This window comes from Rhea pennata, chromosome 1, assembly GCF_028389875.1.
Source record: "Rhea pennata isolate bPtePen1 chromosome 1, bPtePen1.pri, whole genome shotgun sequence".
Lineage (NCBI taxonomy): Eukaryota > Metazoa > Chordata > Aves > Rheiformes > Rheidae > Rhea > Rhea pennata.
The window spans coordinates 39,747,500-39,766,346 of record NC_084663.1 but is presented as its reverse complement, the minus strand read 5'-3'; the positions used below and the strand labels follow the sequence as shown (position 1 = coordinate 39,766,346).

The 18,847-nt window shown below is 40.7% G+C and overlaps 1 protein-coding gene across 4 annotated transcripts in view; it reads left to right on the top strand.

Moving 5' to 3' along the window:
• The window catches only part of PTPRB (protein tyrosine phosphatase receptor type B), a 68,399-nt gene that overhangs the window by 30,758 nt on the left and 18,794 nt on the right, over nt 1-18,847 (top strand). For 3 of the 4 annotated variants that reach the window (XM_062584548.1, XM_062584540.1, XM_062584568.1), the window contains 13 exons: nt 1,165-1,425; nt 3,540-3,806; nt 5,226-5,489; nt 6,693-6,956; nt 7,973-8,236; nt 8,956-9,219; nt 10,090-10,359; nt 11,028-11,291; nt 12,105-12,368; nt 12,756-13,037; nt 14,256-14,534; nt 16,163-16,312; nt 18,159-18,402. In XM_062584548.1, coding sequence (XP_062440532.1) covers nt 1,165-1,425; nt 3,540-3,806; nt 5,226-5,489; nt 6,693-6,956; nt 7,973-8,236; nt 8,956-9,219; nt 10,090-10,359; nt 11,028-11,291; nt 12,105-12,368; nt 12,756-13,037; nt 14,256-14,534; nt 16,163-16,312; nt 18,159-18,402 — 3,337 coding nt within the window. The remainder of the gene's footprint in view (nt 1-1,164; nt 1,426-3,539; nt 3,807-5,225; nt 5,490-6,692; nt 6,957-7,972; nt 8,237-8,955; nt 9,220-10,089; nt 10,360-11,027; nt 11,292-12,104; nt 12,369-12,755; nt 13,038-14,255; nt 14,535-16,162; nt 16,313-18,158; nt 18,403-18,847) is intronic. The other variant, XM_062584558.1, reaches the window with a different exon arrangement.

Sequence of the window (18,847 nt, the reverse complement as noted above, 5' to 3'; positions counted from 1 at the left end):
ATCCGATTGCTTCAGACTAAAAAGATAATTGCAATATGGTTGTTAATAGTTCTGTTCTCTGAATGCAAAATGAGTGCAATTCAGAGAACAAGAAGTTTTGGAGGAGATTATCAAGCAAAGTCTGAACCTTATCTCACAGGAGAATGTGAGATAAGATAGGGGGGCCCTGTGTTATTCTCATCCTTCCTCTTGCCCTCCTTTCCTGCTACTCCCTTACCTTTCGCTCCTTGAAGGTTGATTTTGTGCAATGGCAAGACCAGTAGAAGCTACAGAACTGAAGCATCCTTGAACATTTCTAGCCAACATTGTTGGAGTAAGCAAAGTTCTGATCTCAGTTACTCTGATATAAATCAAGAATAACTTTATTTAATATCATGGTGTTACTTTCTATTGACGCTGCTAAGCGATTGGACATGGTCCAATAAATAATTTGCACCAGTGACTGCTTCACAACTATATTTGACCCCACAGTCAGGTACGTTACGTACATGTTATGAAGCATAGGTATTAGGGCGTATTCTGATTTAATCTTCTCCTGTGTAAGCCCACTGGCTTGGAAAGTGAGGTGTATTTTGATGATGCCAATTCAGAGTAAAAGACGAAAGTACTGCTGTTAGTGACAAACGGCTTGTATTCTCCTCTGTGCATGTGCACACAGCAATTTACTGATGTACTTTCCTTTATATTACTGTAAATTTGGAGTAACCCTCAACTTCAGTGAGTTATAAACCAGAGCAAAATCAGAATGTCACTCCAATCCAATAATTCACATGCTTTTTTTGTCACAGCTAAATTGACCTAGATACATCTTTTGGTACGAATGCTTTATGTACCTGTGTAGCACCCACAGTTCAAGAGGAGGTTCACTGACTTCACTGAATTTCCATTCGTGCAAAAATATATACCCTGGGATAAGTTTAAATCTAAGTATTACAGCCATAAAGCATCACTGAAGTCTATGGCCAAAGCCTTTAATTGGAAGAATAGCACAAATGCTGTATTTGTAAGATTTGCTTCCTAGACAAAGGTAAAGAATCTCCTTGTAATTACAAATACTCTGTTGCTGCCGCTCTCATAGAGTAATTCCTTCTAGCAGTTTGAGTTACAACATGTATGTTCACTACAAATTTCTGTTCTCATGGTGATATTTGTGCACTTCTGCAGCCCCAGAGCCTGTTCTCCAGCTCCGTGTCAAGCATGCTAATGAATCCTCACTTAGTGTCATGTGGATGACCCCTGCTGCGGAATGGGACAGCTACGTCGTTTCACTGGGAGACAGGGACCTTACTGTCATAAAAAAAGGGCTTGCAAAAGAAGCTAAGGAATTCACTTTCACAGACTTGGTACCTGGAAGAAAATACACAGCTACAGTTACTACCATCAGTGGGATCTTAAGCAACTGGACTTCAGTGGAAGGAAGAACAGGTGCCATACTGTCAATGTATTTTAATATTTGCTTCTTTTAACTAATGAAAGCTTAATTTGCTTCACAGTAAACTAGATGAACTCAGTGTCCAAATATCAAAAGCCTTGAATTTACATTTATTTCCTCAGCAAAAGGAGTTGTTTCTGAGTCTCTCACTTATAACCCTCTCTGATGTCTTGCAGTGTTTATTTAAAGGTTTGGGGAAATGGATATGTAATTCCTAGCAAAACTGTTTTCTGAAATACAATGTCACATCTGACCAATTTTCCTTTAGTACAAGATTCCATATAAGAAGAACAATTTTCACTGCATATCTTAGGGAAAGTCACTTCCTTGATTCAAAGCATACCTCATCTGGAAAAAAAAAAAGAAAAAAGAAAGAGAGGAACAGGAAAATGCTGCTTTAGGGGGAACATTCCAAGGTTGACAGACACAAAACATATGTGACCTTGAAAACATATTTTGAACCATTCTGTTATTCTGATTCCAAAATCTACGCCTGTTGCTCAGGGTGAGGACTCTGACACAAGGAAAGTCCCATTCCCACCCCCTGCATAGTACTAATGCTGTGCACGTGTGCAGGCTTTAAACCACATGTGTTCCTTTACTCTGCTTACACATTCTTCTGTGCAAGCAGTCCTAAAATGTAGCTCTGGTCTGGCACAGCACAGGAAGAAACAAGCTGCTAGTGCATGAATCTAATCATGCCTACAGCTTGATAGCGTCCCTTACTAAAGTGTTTTAAGTCCTTCCAAGACCTGAAAAGTTTGACTTAAACTTTCATTTCTCTGCTATGCGATTAGATAGTTGGGATTTCACTTCCTTCTGCCTTTCACCCTTTCAGGGGGCCTATTCCAGTGTAAAGGTTGCCATGTCCCACTTCACTAATACAAATCAACGCTTGAAAGCAAATGAGGTAGGGAGAACATGTCAGCATTAGGTCTGAAGTGTTGAGGAATGAACATCTATGAATTTGGAGCACAGGTCATAATAAGCGTCTCAGACCTTTGAGTCTGCTTCTCAATAGCAAAATCTACACGTAAAATATTGTTGCAAATGTGACAGAAATCTTATACGTATCCCAGATTTGTCAGCTTCCAGTGAAGCCTGAGATATCACCTGAAGAGCCTTTTGCACAGTGATTATGTTACAGAAGTATTATAGAACAGCTGAAATATTTGGTTCAAGTTTACATGAATCTTTTTTCGGCGATGTGCGTAATTTTGCAGCTTGTGTTAATGATCTCTAATTCAGTAGTATGCATGCAGAAACGTTGATATAAAACAGAAGATGATGTCTGCAGTCACCTTTTCCAAAGTTAAAGGGCTTTTTATTTCAGGTGTGCTTCATCATGTAGGCAAATATGTATGTAGGAAGAAGTAAGTGTATTCCCTTGCTTTGAGCAGATATTGTCAACTTAAAAAAAAAAGAACTTTGGTTAAATTTGCGCTAAATATTCTGTTCCTTTATTCTTCTTTTTGATATAAGTTCACTATCTCATACTTAGATAAATGCTATTGTTGTTTAATAATTATTTCATCTTCTGATGGTAGAAAAGTTAGTATCCTCAAAATCTTCTAATGTAAAAATAAAAGGTAAAACCAAAGACATCCATCTCAGTTACCACAAAAATGAAAGAGCCTGAAGCTTTTCTGAGGTGTAGTTGACTATGTCTGAGGTATTCATGGAACTGATCTGCAATTTAATAGGAATGAAAGCTGGGGAATAGGAGACAAAAAGGAGAATGAGAGAGTCTGTATACAAAGTCGTCATCACAAAAACAAGTGATTTCCGTAGGTGTTTGCTTTTGTTTAATGGCACTTATAAAATTCGATCTCTTCCAGTTCTCCAGTCTTGAATCATTTTGATCTGACCAAGAAAAGCTATGCTGAAGCCCAAAGGACCTTTCTGTGTCATAGATAGTTTCCCATAGACCACATCCCATCAGACAGGAAGCAGTCCACACTTGGATTATTTTTAGTCCTGTTGAGTCTGGCTGTAAATTGAAATGTTCTTTTGATGCACTTCCTCAGTGTGACTAAACTTGAGTTATTTGGGGGATTTTGTTTTATTTTGTTTCCCCTCAGTAACAGTATGACATTTTGCATTGCAGTGCCAGCCCAAGTGACTGGTCTGATCGTGGCAAATCAGGGATCAACCAACAGCTTATTTACCAACTGGACGAGAGCACTGGGAGATGTAGACTCCTACCAAGTATTACTGATTCATGAGAATGTTGTTATTAAAAATGAGACAGTTCCCAGTGAAACCAACAAATACCATTTCCATCCCCTGAAACCTGGAGGGCTCTATTCAGTTGTTGTTACCACTGTCAGTGGGGGCATATCTTCCAGGCAAACAATTGCAGAAGGGAGAACAGGTAAGCAAGGAATGCTCCATCATGTCTTTTGTAAACTCATAAAAGTTTAGCTCAGTTAGTTAGAGCATGTTGCTAATAATGCCAAGGTCATGGGTTTGATCCCTGTATGGGCCACTTGCTTGAGGGTTGGACTAGATGATCTCCAGAGGTCCTTTCCAACCTTACCGATTCTGTGATTTCTATGATAAAAACTGAAATTTTTAATAGAGAATGGTCTTGCAGTTAAGCCGCTGGGCCGAGAGTTCAGCAATAGAGGGGTTTCAGCCTGTGTGTGACCTCGGACACATAACGGGTCCAGACTGGGAAGCTAACTGTTCATCTACAGCAGAAACCTAACCACTATGTAGCCAAGACAAAAATAAGCACCGAGAATGACATTCAGCTAAAGTGGGTGGATCACTCCTTGGAGGGACCTTTCTTATTTCATTGATTGAATGGGAGTGTAGGGTAATTACTCCTCAGTTAAGTGTGCAAGTTGGTTGCCTAAAGATGGTGGGATGAGTTTGGTTCTCAGTCTCTCATGGTTCATTCTTTTGCTCTTATTGATCATTAAATAGTTCTCATAAGGAAAAAATACTCTTTATGAGGCCCTCATATCCTGGATAGCATAATACTTATTATTTTATCAAATTTTGAAAGTTTCATGAGCCATGAAATGTAATACCAGTCTTCTAGATACTGAGATACAGGGAAAATTTGACAAACAGTGTAAATTTTATCTTTTATGTGAATTTGGCAACAGCTAGACCTTCTACGATTTTCTCCAGCATTCTTTTTGGAAACAATTACTTTCAGATTAAAAGAAAGATGGAAAACAATTGGGGAACACTAAAAGGCATAAAATGCATAGAAATACTGTGTAAAATCTTCAAATATTACTGACTGTGACAGTTGCTGGCCAGCTCCTCTACTGAGGTATCTCAATTTAGTGCATCAGAGTCAATGAAAATGTAGCGGTTGATTGTAATTATGATCCTGCAGTGCAGTATCCCTGACAGTCTTTTACCTGAGACTGATCGCAGATCTGGCAGTGTGGAGCCAGCAAGCTCACCTTGCTGGCTTGAAAAACAAATTGCATTCGTGTTCTGGCCACTAGGCGTCAGAAGATGCATTGTAAATGAAACACGTTCTGGTGTGGGCCTCAGCACCAGCGGATGTTCCTATTAGTGATTAGTGATGAACGGCAATTTGAGAGGACAGCTCATCTTCAGGGATTTTAGAAGCGCTGGGATCGTGCCACCAAAGACAACAGCTTCCCTCACTGTATTCAAAAAAGCAGATGACCGCTGCCCCGTGGGAGTCAGTGCAGAGCTTCTTGGGGTGGAGGCCTGTTTATTTTGCAGGGTCACATTCCAGGCATACTCACAACCATAGGAATTGGCTGTTAAAGCTCTTCTGGTTTTTATTCTTTTTGCACAGTTCCTTCCAGTGTGACTGGAGTAACGGTAAATAACTCAGGGCGCAGTGACTACCTCAGTGTTTCTTGGCTGCCAGCTTCTGGAGACGTAGACAGCTATTTGGTAACACTCTCTCACGATGACCAGATTATTCAGACTCTCACCATTTCCAAAGCCTTCAGTGAATGCTCCTTCAGTAGCCTTACTCCTGGGACGCTTTACAGTGTGATGATAACCACAAAGAGTGGGAAGTATAAGAATTCTTCCTTCAGCCAGGAACGAACAGGTAAAGAGAGCTTCTGACTGAATCGAGTAGCCATAACCCCTTTGGCCAGCTGGTACCAACAATCTGTGAATGTCTGGTCACAACTGAGATGGGGGACTGGAGATGGGAGGGTCAAATCATAAAACTACAGCCTTGCAGACTTAGTCTTATTCTTATGCTTCTAGTGTTGCTTTATGTCATTATTAAATGACCTTAGCATGAATAGAAGCCAGGTGTCCTGACCTTTCTCCATTAAAGCTGGTAAAGCCCCATCAAAATCTCAGGAGCAGGGCCTCACAAAGCCGAAGTGTCACAGTGTCATAAAGAAAAGTACTGGGACTAAGGACAGTAAGTCTATTGCTTTGCCCAATAGCTTGCGCACATCAGCAAAGCTTTTGAACCTAAAATTAACAAGAGTGTAAGAATTTTTTGTTTTATGAAAGAGAAAAACCTAATAGAAGTATATCAATCCTGAGTAAGCAGAAAGCATATATCAGTTTTGACTCAAATGCATTTTCCTGCTCTTAGCCCTTCTGGCCCCTCACATGTATCCTGCAGAACATCCCTCCCCCCCAAGTTATTCAGACACTGAAAGAACATAATACGAACTAGCTGCTGAAAACACTAATAAACTACCATATTAATGAATAACACCCATGTCTTTTGCTTTTGGCCATGCTGGATTCAAGGAAACTATAACAGGAATAGAGAAATTTCAGAGAAGGGTGGCAGTAATGACAAAAAGCATTCAGAAAGTTCCTCCAGGATTGAAAAGATTGAGACTTTATACTTGGTAAACCAGCAGAATAACAGAAACATGATAATGGACTTTAAAATGACAAAGAATATCAAGACTGCAGTTCTAGGCGGCTTCTCGTATAAGAGAAAATCCAGGGGACTGTCATTTAAACAGGAAGCAGCAGCAAATTCAGGCTAGCATGAGCCTGTGAAACTTACTGCCCTAACTAGAACTGACAAAGTTGTTCCAAAAGACACAAAATTGGAAAGATAAACTGCTGTTGTGTTGTATGACGCAAACCAGTCTGTAATGGAAACTGTAAAGTTACTATTTTAGAGGGTAGGCTATTGCTTAAATCCCTGTTGTGGGCTTTTTGCAACTTGCTCAGAAGTATCTGGTAATGACCACAAATAAAATCTACTACAACAGTTCCTGTTACTTTAGGAAGTTGCTTTCTGCACCTTTAATTGTGTTTTTTCTTTCAGTCCCTTCAAGTGTTCAGGGACTTACTGTCAGCAATTCTGCAAGAAGTGACTACTTGAAGGTGTCCTGGTTACATGCCTCTGGTGATTTTGATAATTATGAAGTGATCATCAAGAACAACAATGACTTCATCCAAACAAAAAGTGTCCCTAAAGATGAAAATGAATGTGTGTTCACTAATCTGGTGCCAGGGAGGCAGTATAGCGTCACTGTCAGCACAAGGAGTGGGAAATATGAAACTAGTGCAAGGGTCTATGGCAGAACAAGTAAGTAAATATCCCAGAAACATCCTGAGGCACTCCAAGTAGAGAGTTTTTTTTTTTTTTTTTTTTTTTTTTTTTTTTTTTCCTGTTTACCATACCTAGGCTCAGAAATCTTGCATTATTTTAACACTGAATGCTGAGAGTGTGACTGTGCAGATGACTGGCATTCTGAAGATGGGAAGCAGTATTTGATTTGTGACTGGTATTTAAGATAAAGACAAGTAGAAAGTGAGAAGAGAGACCTGTGTTAGGAACTTGGAACACTTAAGTGTTAAGACTTGAAAAACTGAAAACCAGTTGTACAGATTTCTACCTCAGCCTATTATTTGTGCTTGAGCAAGGCCAGAATGTGCAAGACATTTTTTTTCTGGTCATGGAAGCACATAGGGAGGAGACAGACTAGACCTCGCTCTACCCCAAGAACTCACTTTGCTCTGAGAACTGGAGTTGTTGGAGAGCACAGGGCAGGAGCAGTAAGCTGGCTGGGTGTGAGCCAGGAGGGATCTAGATGCAGTCTGCCTCTCTAGTACTACATTCAGTACTAGTACCTAGTACTACATTCAGGCTAATGAACCATGCTAAGAAACTGAGTTTATTAAGGCGGATGCAGTGCTGGGCAGGAGTTGGGAACTGCACAGGGCAGTGCTGCGTAACACAGGCTGCTTGTCCCAGGTCTCTGCTAGCTCAGGCCTCTGCACCGCATTAGCTGTACAGATAGACCCTGTCCTGTTTTTGTTGGCTTTGCGTATCCCTGCAGGCTCCATTATTATTTGTTTATTATTTTTATGCTGATAGTTTGTGAACTCCCTGTCCTGGAATAGGGTCTGCCAGTCGTAAGTATGGTACGAACAACAAAAAAGCCACCTTTATGATTAAGTGCAATCTATTGCTTTTCCTGAGGAACTGAATGCAAAGTTTTAGCTCAGGAGCATAGTCTCAGAGCTGTTATTCTTTTGCAATGATCTGTATAATGGTATTAAGTACTGAGAAGTTTCCTGTCTTTACTTTTATTTCTTCAGTGCCAGAGTCAGTAAAGGAACTGACTCTTAGTAACAGGAGCACAGAGGATCTGCAGGTAACTTGGTTAAAGGCTGAAGGGGATGTTGATAAATATGAGATTCAGCTCCTCTTCAATGATATGAAGATCTTCCCACCCATTTTTCTTGGAAATACCGTGGAGGAGTATTGGTTCACTGCTCTGACTCCAGGACGTCTATACAAAATTCTTGTCCTGACAGTCAGTGGAGATGCGCAGCGTGCTACTTTCATAGAAGGCCTAACAGGTAAGAAATAACATGGTATGTTTAAAACATTCATTGAAGCTTTTTTAGAGGAAGAATGAGGAGCAGAAAATCAGGGATGAACTGTATTCTTACTTGAGCTGCTGTCACGCTGGCGCAAAAACAGCAGATCTCATTGAAAACCATACTAGTACTTCAGCTAACTTGATCTTCCCTTAATAAACAAATGTCACCAATATTTGATTGTTGCATAGAAAGGGTATTGAGATGTCAGTGCTCAGGTTTCTGTTACTGCCATGCAGACCAGTTGTTTACTTTGTGTCTCTGGCTAAATCACTTATGTTATTTTATTGCTCTGTTTGCATGCTTGAAATGAATGGGCTAGATTGTAAGTGCGAAAGGGCTAACTAACTGTACGGAAACACTTGGATTTTCTGAGATGTTTCTAAAACGTGATTTGAGGAAGAGGAAGGTTGTCCAGAAAGAGGAACATACAAACTTTTTTATTTAACTTACATTTTCTTTACTGTTCCAGTAAAGACATAGAATTGCTCTTCTAAAATGGTATAATCCCACACAAATGTCTGTAGCTTTATTGTGTTTACCCATACCAGTGAAATTATTTATACCTACAATGCTCTTCGTCCTTTGAATCATTTGCTTTGGCCATTAAAAAAAAAAAAGAAAAAAGTAGGAATGAAAGAATTTGAACCAAACAGGAAATTTGCGAGCAGGTGCCTTTGTGTTTCTTTTCCTTCCAGTTCCGAGCACAGTTAGAAACATTCAGGTTTCACACAATGGCATGACAAACAGCCTGAAAGTGAGCTGGACTCCTGGAGGTGGAGACGTTGATTCCTACACGGTGACTCTATATCAGCAAAACCATCAGCTTGATTCCCAGAGTGTCTCCAAACACGTCTCTGAGCTCACCTTTCACAAGCTGGAAGCTGGGGAGCAGTACCGGGTGGTGGTGCAATCTAACAGTGGCAGCTTGCACAACAGCTTGGCAGCTTTTGGGAGAACAAGTACGTTTCGTCCGAGACAAGGAGCAAGTTCCCTTATGACTTTCCAAAAGCCGAGTCTTATTAAATAAGTTACACACTGCCTGTTTATATAATGTACTGCTGGGTTTGAGAAGATGTTTTTTTATCATGAAGAGCACGACTCCTCACTCTTGCAAGCACTTAGGTGTGGCTCCACTGATAACAGTGAGACTTGGCACATGAGTAGCTTTATCTTGGTAAATGCACGCAGGATTCAGTTCTCCTGACCAAAGTGTGTCCTTGTGGGATTAACGCAATCCAGGCCTGTCCAGCCCTGGCCTCTGTCTGTCGGACACACAAATCCAGGAGTCAGATGTTGCATGCTAGCAGGTGCATTGTGTATTCGAAGCTTGTTGGATGATGCACAGCCCCAATATACTGTGTATCAACACACATACACACTGGCATGGCTTGTTTTCAGTCCTTCTCCTCTCTTGTACTTGGCATGTGTTTGCTGTGGGCTTGACTTTCTAGCTAAAATTGCCTGTTGTGTGTTGTATTTTGCACCAATTTTTAACAACTTCTTTATTGTTCAGTTCTTTTCATATGCCTTTTTTAATATATTTATCAATTCATTCCACTTCCTATCTCCCTCTTTCCATAATAATTTAAATATATCTCTTGCCTCTCCATTTCCAGTTCTGATGTCCATGATACTCTGTAACTTCATTTGACTGTATTTTATGTCTAGGAATTATTTGCACATACAAAAACATGCACAGACATCCCTAATCCCACAAGTGAACATGCAAATTTATAAAGATATTCCCTGATAATTACAGTATTCACAATTGTGTATTTAGTGACCCATATTTCACCTGGTAATGTCCTGTCTTTAATTGTTTCTTCCAGTTCCTGCCTCTGTCCAGGAATTATTTGCCGATCATGCTTATAGCAGTCATTCCTTGTTAGTAACGTGGCAGAAAGCTCCTGGTGTAGCTGAAAGATATGACATTCTGCTCTTGAATGAGCAAGGAGTCCTCCTGAGCAACAAATCAGAGCCAGCTACTGCCAAACAGCACAAATTTGAAGATTTATTAGCTGGCAAGAAGTATAAAATACAAGTTTTTACAGTCAGTGGCGGACTCTTCAGTAAACGAGCAGAAACTGTTGGCCGAACAGGTAATTAGAACATCTCAGTTTATTTATATTTCCCTCAGCCAGATATCATTAAATATGTGAATCATCTGTATATCTTGATACTGGAAAGCTTCCAGTAAGAACAGACTCCATATATTTATGCATCATTTTCCTGATATGTGCTTGATAAATGAAACTGAAAATACTTAGCACAATAATGTGGTCATAGTTTATAATAAAGATATTAAACCAAAGTGCTGAGTGCTTCCCTCAGTCTGTCCATTATGGAACCACCTGAATTCTTTGTTGTTTTCAAGCTTGTAATTTTTACACAGTCTACACAGTTTACACAGTTTAAATTTTTACACAGGTGACCTGACCCATCCTTATCCCAGGATTTATACATGTCTAAACTTAGATCCAAGTCTTGCAGTCTTTACTCAAGCCAAACTTCTTGTAGAAGTTAATGGAGAGTTCTGTGGGAGCACAGACTGGAGAACTGGGCCTACTGGGAAATACAAACATGTTGGAGAGACTCAGTGGCACCTCATAAATGCTTCCCCCTTGCTTCTGAAAGTCTCCATTGCCATTACTTAGCTGCTTGTGGCTTAATAGGAATGTATTCCCGTAATGAGTTGTTGCTTAAGTAAAGATTCAGCTTAGTGGCTAGAAACCTTGATGTTTACTCTTGTATTTATCCTTCTTTCTAGTTCCAGCAGCTGTCACAAATCTGAAGGTCACAGAGAGCACCACTGGCCGGTTGTCCTTCAGCTGGACCACGTCACAGGGCGAGCTTGATTCGTATGACATCTTCCTATACAACCCAGACAAATCCCTTCATGACAGGATTTCAGGCGAACAGCACATGCAGGAATGTTCGTTCCAGAACCTGCGGCAAGGCAGGATGTACAGGATGGTGATCGTCACCCACAGCGGAGACCTCACCAACGAGTCATCTGTCTTTGGAAGAACAGGCAAGAACATCTAAGAAAGTCATTTGTCTCCAGTGTGGTGTTCATGAGAGATAGCAGTGAGCTAGTCTGAGTGCGATGCTCACCCTAGGTTAGAATGTCTATTAGAAGTATCAAAATTGGCTCTAATACATGAAAAGAATTAAATGAAGGAGAAGGTAAATCCCAAATGATGTGGTGACAAGGGGAGAGAAGTTTATTAATTATCTGCATTTTACCAAAGTTCTCAGGTACTCAGATCCAAAGAGCACTGTGTAAGCCTTAAAGGGAAATGACTGTCTCTGAGCCTAAAAACAATGCTAGTCTATGAGCACGTGAGACAAAAAGGCAAAGCAAATAGGATTAATGGGGCAGTGAACTAAAACTTGTTTGCAGTGATGAGCTCTGGGTGTATTTTCAGCCACGTGTGGGAAGCAGAGTTCCCTAAGCACCTCTGATACTCTGTGCAACCTTTCCTTATCTTCTGAGGCCACTGTATAGTAACCCACCACATACCACTGTCTCTGATAGGTGGTGCACTTTATTCAGTTACCTCAGGACTGGATGTTTCCAAGCTCTCAATGGGAAAAAGCTGCTTAACATTTACAAAACTATCCATTATCATAATTTCAATTTCTTTTTCGGGACAATGACAGTTCAAATTAAGAAACAAAACTATTGAAATGTACTTTCTGATGGCTTTTTGGCCAGCTGTGGTGTCTGTCTAGATTATTACGTGGCTGCTGTTATGAGATAAACATAAGGTTTGCTGACTTCATTGCTCCTCTTCACCCTAAGAATGTTCTCCATAAACTCACAGCAATCTCCTTTTTTCAGTACCAGCCCCAGTTGTTGGTCTTAAGGCATCCAACAGAAACATGACAGACAGTCTGTGGTTCACCTGGGATCCAGCAGCAGGAGATGTTGACTACTATGAGCTGAATCTTTATAACCCAAACGGGACACAGAAAGAAACATGGCATAGGAAAGAGCTGAAAGAATGGCATTTCCAGGGGCTTGTTCCTGGCAGAAAGTACAACCTGGTGGTGGTAACTCACAGTGGTGACCTGACCAATACAGCAAATGCTGAAGGAAGAACAGGTAAAAGACACAAAAGCTTTGAGGTCTTTAGTTTAGTTCCATCTGGCAGAATTCATACCACTTCACAGCTATACAGCAGACTTAATTCTGAGTGATGATGTATTATAAGAGTCACTAAAGGCATAGAAGATAAGGAATATCCCACTGAAGGTATTTAACCAATGGGATCTCATTTTACTCAGCACTGTTTTCCTTGTGAAGGCTCAGGTATAAGTAATGGCTGTGGGAGTTACCACCCTTCAGCGAAGCTGTAGTAGCTGATTATGTACATGGGATAATGTAAAACACTTTGCAGTACATGAAAATGATAATAGTTTCATCTCATTTGTCTTGTGTGAAAGTTTCATAAGAATCTTTCTACTCTTTTTTTTTTTCCTTTCTGTGTAGCACCGAGTCCTCCTGACACTGTATCATTTACCGATGTTGCAAACACTTCTTTATCAATCACTTGGCTGGGTCCCCCAGACTGGACAGACTATGATGATTTTGAGTTGCAGTGGCTCCCCAAAGATCCCCTCACAGTATTGAATCCCTACAGCAGCAGCAAATCAAAAGTACGCATTATGTATGGCCTTCGACCAGGAAGACTCTATGAGTTCAGTGTCAGAACTGTCAGCGGCGACAACTGGAAGACATACAGCCAGTCACTGTCTGCAAGTGTGAGAACAAGTAAGTAATGCTTTCCATTGCATCCTAACACTCCACTGGAGAAGATGCGAAGCTGCTAAATCTTACCAATTGCACTCATAGTCAATAATTTCCATTAACAAATTCATGAATAACTGGCAGTGGATTCAACTGAACTCTAAAATGAGCCCTTGCTTTGTTCAAGATCCACTGTTAAAAGATTAAAAATTGACATAGCTATGCAAAATTCAGATCCAGAGCAGGGCTGTTTGGCTGCAGTATTTGAATCAATCAAGTTCAGGGATAAAACAAGCCTGAAGATCTAAATTAGGGTCAGTAGGATACTGAAATCATCCAAGTGTTTTTGAACAGAGAGGAAGGGTAAATGAAATTCCACTATATGAGATTTGAAACTGTGAAATCAGGGAAGTTCATTGCTCTGTGTTTCCGACATCTAGTGTTTTCAGATCCTCATTATCTCTAGCTGTATCAGCCTCAGTAGCAGGCTGATGAAAACATGACCTGGAACTGTAAAAATAACGAGCTTTGGAGAATTTTCATGCCACATGGGCCGGGCTTCAGCTCCAGATTGACACTGATGTTTAGTAAGCTGAATAGGTCCTCAGACTTCATTCAGACTTGTTATTTAAAATGAGAGCATAGCTACTTTTTTCACTTGTGTTTAAACACTGAAGTATAGGTGTCTGCCATCTGAAGGTGAAATCCATCCTTGTTATATGTCACATGTTGTAAATGACGCTCCAGTATTACATGGAAAAAGAATACATCTGTGGTATGCTTTAGTAATATAGACACACCACATCCTACCTAGCAAATCAAATCAGTTATGAGATGACAGTGTGGCATCAGTATTGATTGATACTTTTAACCTTATGTTACCTCCAAATAAGCTGTAACATAGTTCTAGAAATGCATTGTTTCCCAATGTTGCAGTTCTTGGTAAGACTTTATGGAATGGTTTCGTCAGCTTGTTTTTACAATTAATTACTGAAGCTTCAGAAACATGCTGAGTTTGACATGACTATTTCCAATTTCAAAGGGCTAAAATTAGTTAGACCACTTTGCCTAAAATCAGGCAGCACACATTTGTAGCAGAGATAGAAATTCTGGCTCCCTCCTGGCCTCCTGCTGTAATCAAACTGTTACTGTAGAATCTAGGGATGACGTCTAAGCCATAGGATGAGGAGAGAGTATATGATGCCTTTCCCACTGAGCTTCAACTTCTCAACATTTCTTTAGAACCAGACAAGATACAAAGTCTTCATTGTCGGCCCCAGACCTCTACTGCAATTGCATGTTCTTGGACTCCTCCTGATTCTGACTTTGATGGATATAGTGTTGAATGCAAAAAAATGGACACTCGTGAAGTGGAATTCTCCAAAAGGATAGAAAAAGACAAATCTCTACTTAATATCATGACTCTCGTACCCCATAAGCGATACCTGGTTTCTATCAAGGTGCATTCTGCAGACATGACAAGTGAAGTAGTTGAGGACAGCACCATCACAATGATTGACCGTAAGTGGAACACAGAGTCACTGCAGTGGGAAGCAGTGAACAGCAATAAACAATCGCTTGTGCTGGTTGAACAGCAAAAGAGGTTCTGAACTCTGCAATTGCCAGCATGCGGCACCTATGATGGCGTGGCCAAATTAGGGAGAACCTCTCCTTTGACCCCTCTTGTGACAGACAATGCAGGATTTTAACTATATTCCCTCCCATTACATTGCAAAATCTACTTATTTGGCTTGTTCACTAAATATAACCTGAGAAAGATGAAAAATTATGTTGTCAGTCATGATATTCAGCACCGAAGAGGTCATCTTTATCACACACCTTTATTTGTCCTCATTGTTGCTGCTTGCCTCCCTTTCCCTCTCTGCTTCCCCTCACACTGAGTAGCCATCCTCAGCACAAGGAAGGCACACAGTCCTTGGTAAGGACTTTGGATTGTTGCACAGGGTCCTCTTTGGGCTTTCTGTTCTCTCCTTCAAGATGCCACCTGACCAAATCACTGGCAGGAAATATTGCTGGGAGAGAATCATGGCTTTTCAAAACATGTGCTTTGAAACTATTTCTGTAGTTGGGCTGCTGATATGCACCTTCCACTTGTGCAGAGTGGAGAGTGGCGACAGCATGTGCCAGTGCCGCAGTGTTGCAAGGCATTGACTCCTCCTCAGTTGACTGCTGGCGATTGCTGGCCTTAGAGCTCTGGATTTGGTGGCATAGCACAGTGCAGGGGTCTGAACTGAACCAAGGCTAAATTTATAAAACACAGGATGGCCAGAAAGTCTACTCAGTGACGCCTCTGTGGCTGCCTTTTAAGAAACCACATTTGTGTAATATACTAGCTCATATAAATTATGTTTGGTTTGGGAGCTAGTGAGCGAAGCTACGAAGTTCAGACAGCAGCCCACCTTCTCCCTCCCCCATTAATTGTCTGTTAATTGCAAACATGTTGTCTCCTTCCTCTACCACAATGGATGCTACAAATTCAAATTTAATAAGGACTAACTACTCATATCACGAAAGTGAGACCAAGCCCTATTTGAAGGTTAGCCGTTCCACATTTTCTCTTGTTTGTTCTGACCACTGTTGCCTTCCCAGGCTCTGGTTAGCACTGGAAGCACTACCCCGAGGGAACCCAGCTCTTCCCCCAAAATTGCAGCCTGGCTTTGTAGATCTAAGAGGTTTAGCTAAGTGTTATATACACATGTGAATTATTGATTCTTTTTCAGTCTGAAACTTTGAAGTTTAGCTCCCTGCTTATGTATTAGATGTGTTTTCCATACATGCAATATAGATTCAATAATACGGATTTTTAAAAGATTCAGCAAGGTAGATCCGTAAAATCCCCATCTTTATTGCATTGTTTCTCTGAAGGCTTGTCCCTATATACTTTGCTTTCTAGTTTAGTTCTGCTGTGCCCCCATTTGAGGCATAGCTTTTCCTCATACAAAGAACATTTCCTATGAAAATTCCACAGTCACTCCGCAACCTGGTACTCTGTAGCTGAATGCTGTGTCTGACTGAGTCAGTGCTATATTCCCTGGGAAGGGAAGTAGAAATCCAGAAGTGTAAAATAAGTAACTGGATGCAGTAAGGATAATTCTCTTAATTTTTTTTTTAATTTATTTATTCCTCAGGTCCCCCTCAGCCACCTCCAGACATCCGAGTGAACAAAAAAGATGTGCTTATTACCAAATCCTCCATTAACTTTACTTTTAACTGCAGCTGGTTTAGTGATACCAATGGAGCTGTGAAGTACTTTACTGTAGTTGTCAGAGAGGCTGATGGTAAGTGTCATGATTTAATAGCACCTTTTCCATAGCCTCTGTGAGTACACAGGGAGGTGCACCACATCTGTGCACAGCAAAGAAACTTCTCATCCAGTGGCTGAGTTTCATCAGATGGTTTCATCCCCGACAGCTTGGGGGACTCACGCACTCAGTCTTCTGCTTAGAAGGCCAGTAGAAGTCAGCGGTCAGCAGAAGCTGCAGAGCTCAGCCAGAAGCAGTAGTTGCGTTCTGTACCCTTCGATACGTATGCTCACACATATGTTTGGGAAGCTTCCACAGCAGGAGACTGGATGCCATTGGCAGTGCACATAGGATTAACTACCTTACTATGCATGGTTCTCAAAAGGTGATTTAGATGTTAGATAGTAACATATTTGAGTCTGTCTTCCTTGCTTTAGAGCACTCCATTAAGCCATGCTGAGCAGGTGAGTAGGCAGAGTTAGCATGATCCTTACTGAAGAAAATGACTGTGTGAAGCACTGTAGAACGGAGCAGAAATTGTCCTCGTATCATGTATGCGAACATCCTTTTCTGCAGTTGACCTGTACGTGACAAAGCAGATGGATGTCTCAACAATTAATAGGCTTTTGTTAGAAATGGATTTATTTCCTGACATGCCAGGACATATTTTTTGATCTCTAAGCAAGTTTCTTAATCTCTCTGTCCATCAGCCTCTAGCTAAAAAAGCAGAGATAATATTTCTACTGCCTACACTCTCTGTCAGTTCTGTGCAGACTATAACACCCTTTGAGACAGAGACTACTCTGTACCATGCTTTTGCCTACCTGAACCTTTATGCTTTATCCTGAGTTTCCTTTCAGGGGGCTACTGTCATTTCCTGTTGCAGTTTTCCTCTAAACGCACTAGACTTGTTAGTTTGGGGTGTTTTTTTTACTTACTTCATGAAATAGCAGGTGGTAGGATCAAGGATTCTGGCCCACAGAGATTTCTAGCAACAACACAGGGGAAAATGCTGTAGCATTAAACTCAGCTGGTACATACCTATTCCAACATAGTATCTGAAAAAGTTAGAGCTAGCTACAGTCTCTACCCAGACAAGGCTGTATGAAAACAAAACTGTCTCCAGACAGATAGATGGTTATGTAGTGTGTTTTTTTAAATGGGTGATGCTGTGCCTGTGTTCAAGACTAAAATTTATTTCAAGGAATCCTGCCGCAAGTCAACAAGGTGTAGAGCTTTGATAATTTAGAGCAATGCCCAGCCCTGTTCTTAAAGCATCGTTCTCAGTGAAGCAAATGTTTGAGTTTATGGAGACCCATTACACAAGGAGACAGTTTTATGCAGTGTAATCATTTTCCATGGGAGATGGAATAGCTGCATGTTAGAAGCTTTTTGAATGCAAGGGTAAGTTCATCCTGAGATATAGGATTTCTTGTGTGTAGGAGGTTCATGTTTGCAGTAGGAATCACCTGTACCCATTTTCTTCTTTGGTCAAACATCATTAAGTTGTAAAACTTGGTCATTAAGAGTGGATAAAGCAGTGGTTAACAGTTCATGATTGTGTGCCTTCCATACTACTCAAAGATCTTTACTAGAGGAAGGTAAGACACATTATTTGCTGCTTGGCCAATGGGAAAACTGACGTCTGTTGAGGAAATCTGTCTGAAGTTTCCTCCCAAAATGATAGCAAGGTTGATACTAGAACCTAGGTACCGTAACCACTGTAGCTTTGTACTCACAAAGTAGCCTGTGTAGCCTTCCAAGGAATGCTAGAAAGTTGGATAATATTTAATATGTCTGTCAACATCTTGAACCTATAATACTGTATCACATAAATGGCTGTGGTATGCAAACCATCTCTTTTTCTCTGCACTTGATGTAGGTAGCGAAGGACCAAAGCCTGATGAGCAGCACCCATTACCTTCCTACCTGGAGTACAAACACAATGACTCTATACGCATCTACCAGACAAATTATTTTGCCAGTAGATGTGCTGAAAGCCCTGACAGTGACTATAAAAGCTTCGACATTAAGCTTGGAGCAGAAATGGAGAATCTGGGAGGAAAATGTGATCCCGATCAGCAAAAGTTCTGCGATGGGCCCCTAAAGCCTCGGACTGCATACAGGTTAGATTTTTTGTGATAATTGTGTTCTGTCAATTATTAGTTGTGGTGCTATCTGGATGCCTGATGCACTTGAGCTTCTGTAGATGAATAACTGGGTTGTACAATGCTTTCTACATTTCACTGTGCAATTTATAAAAGTTTTATCCTTGACCCTGCCATTCCATAGATAGTAAATAAACTCTTCCCTCACTAGCTTGGGAATGATACAATTCAATATGCACAGAACATGATGCAGTGAATAAGTTTCTTTATCTCTTTCAGTTTTTTTAGGGATTTTTTGTACATGGTTACTGAATCTCTCTTTGGAAAAACTTAAGATCATCAGCTAAGTCAGAAGAGTACTTTACAGGAGAAAGCAAGCCTGGTTCATTGTTCCTCAGTTTCTTTGGCCCCACTGCACAACAGTAATCCTTTGGAGTTATTCTAACCTGTGGCTCTGCACAGA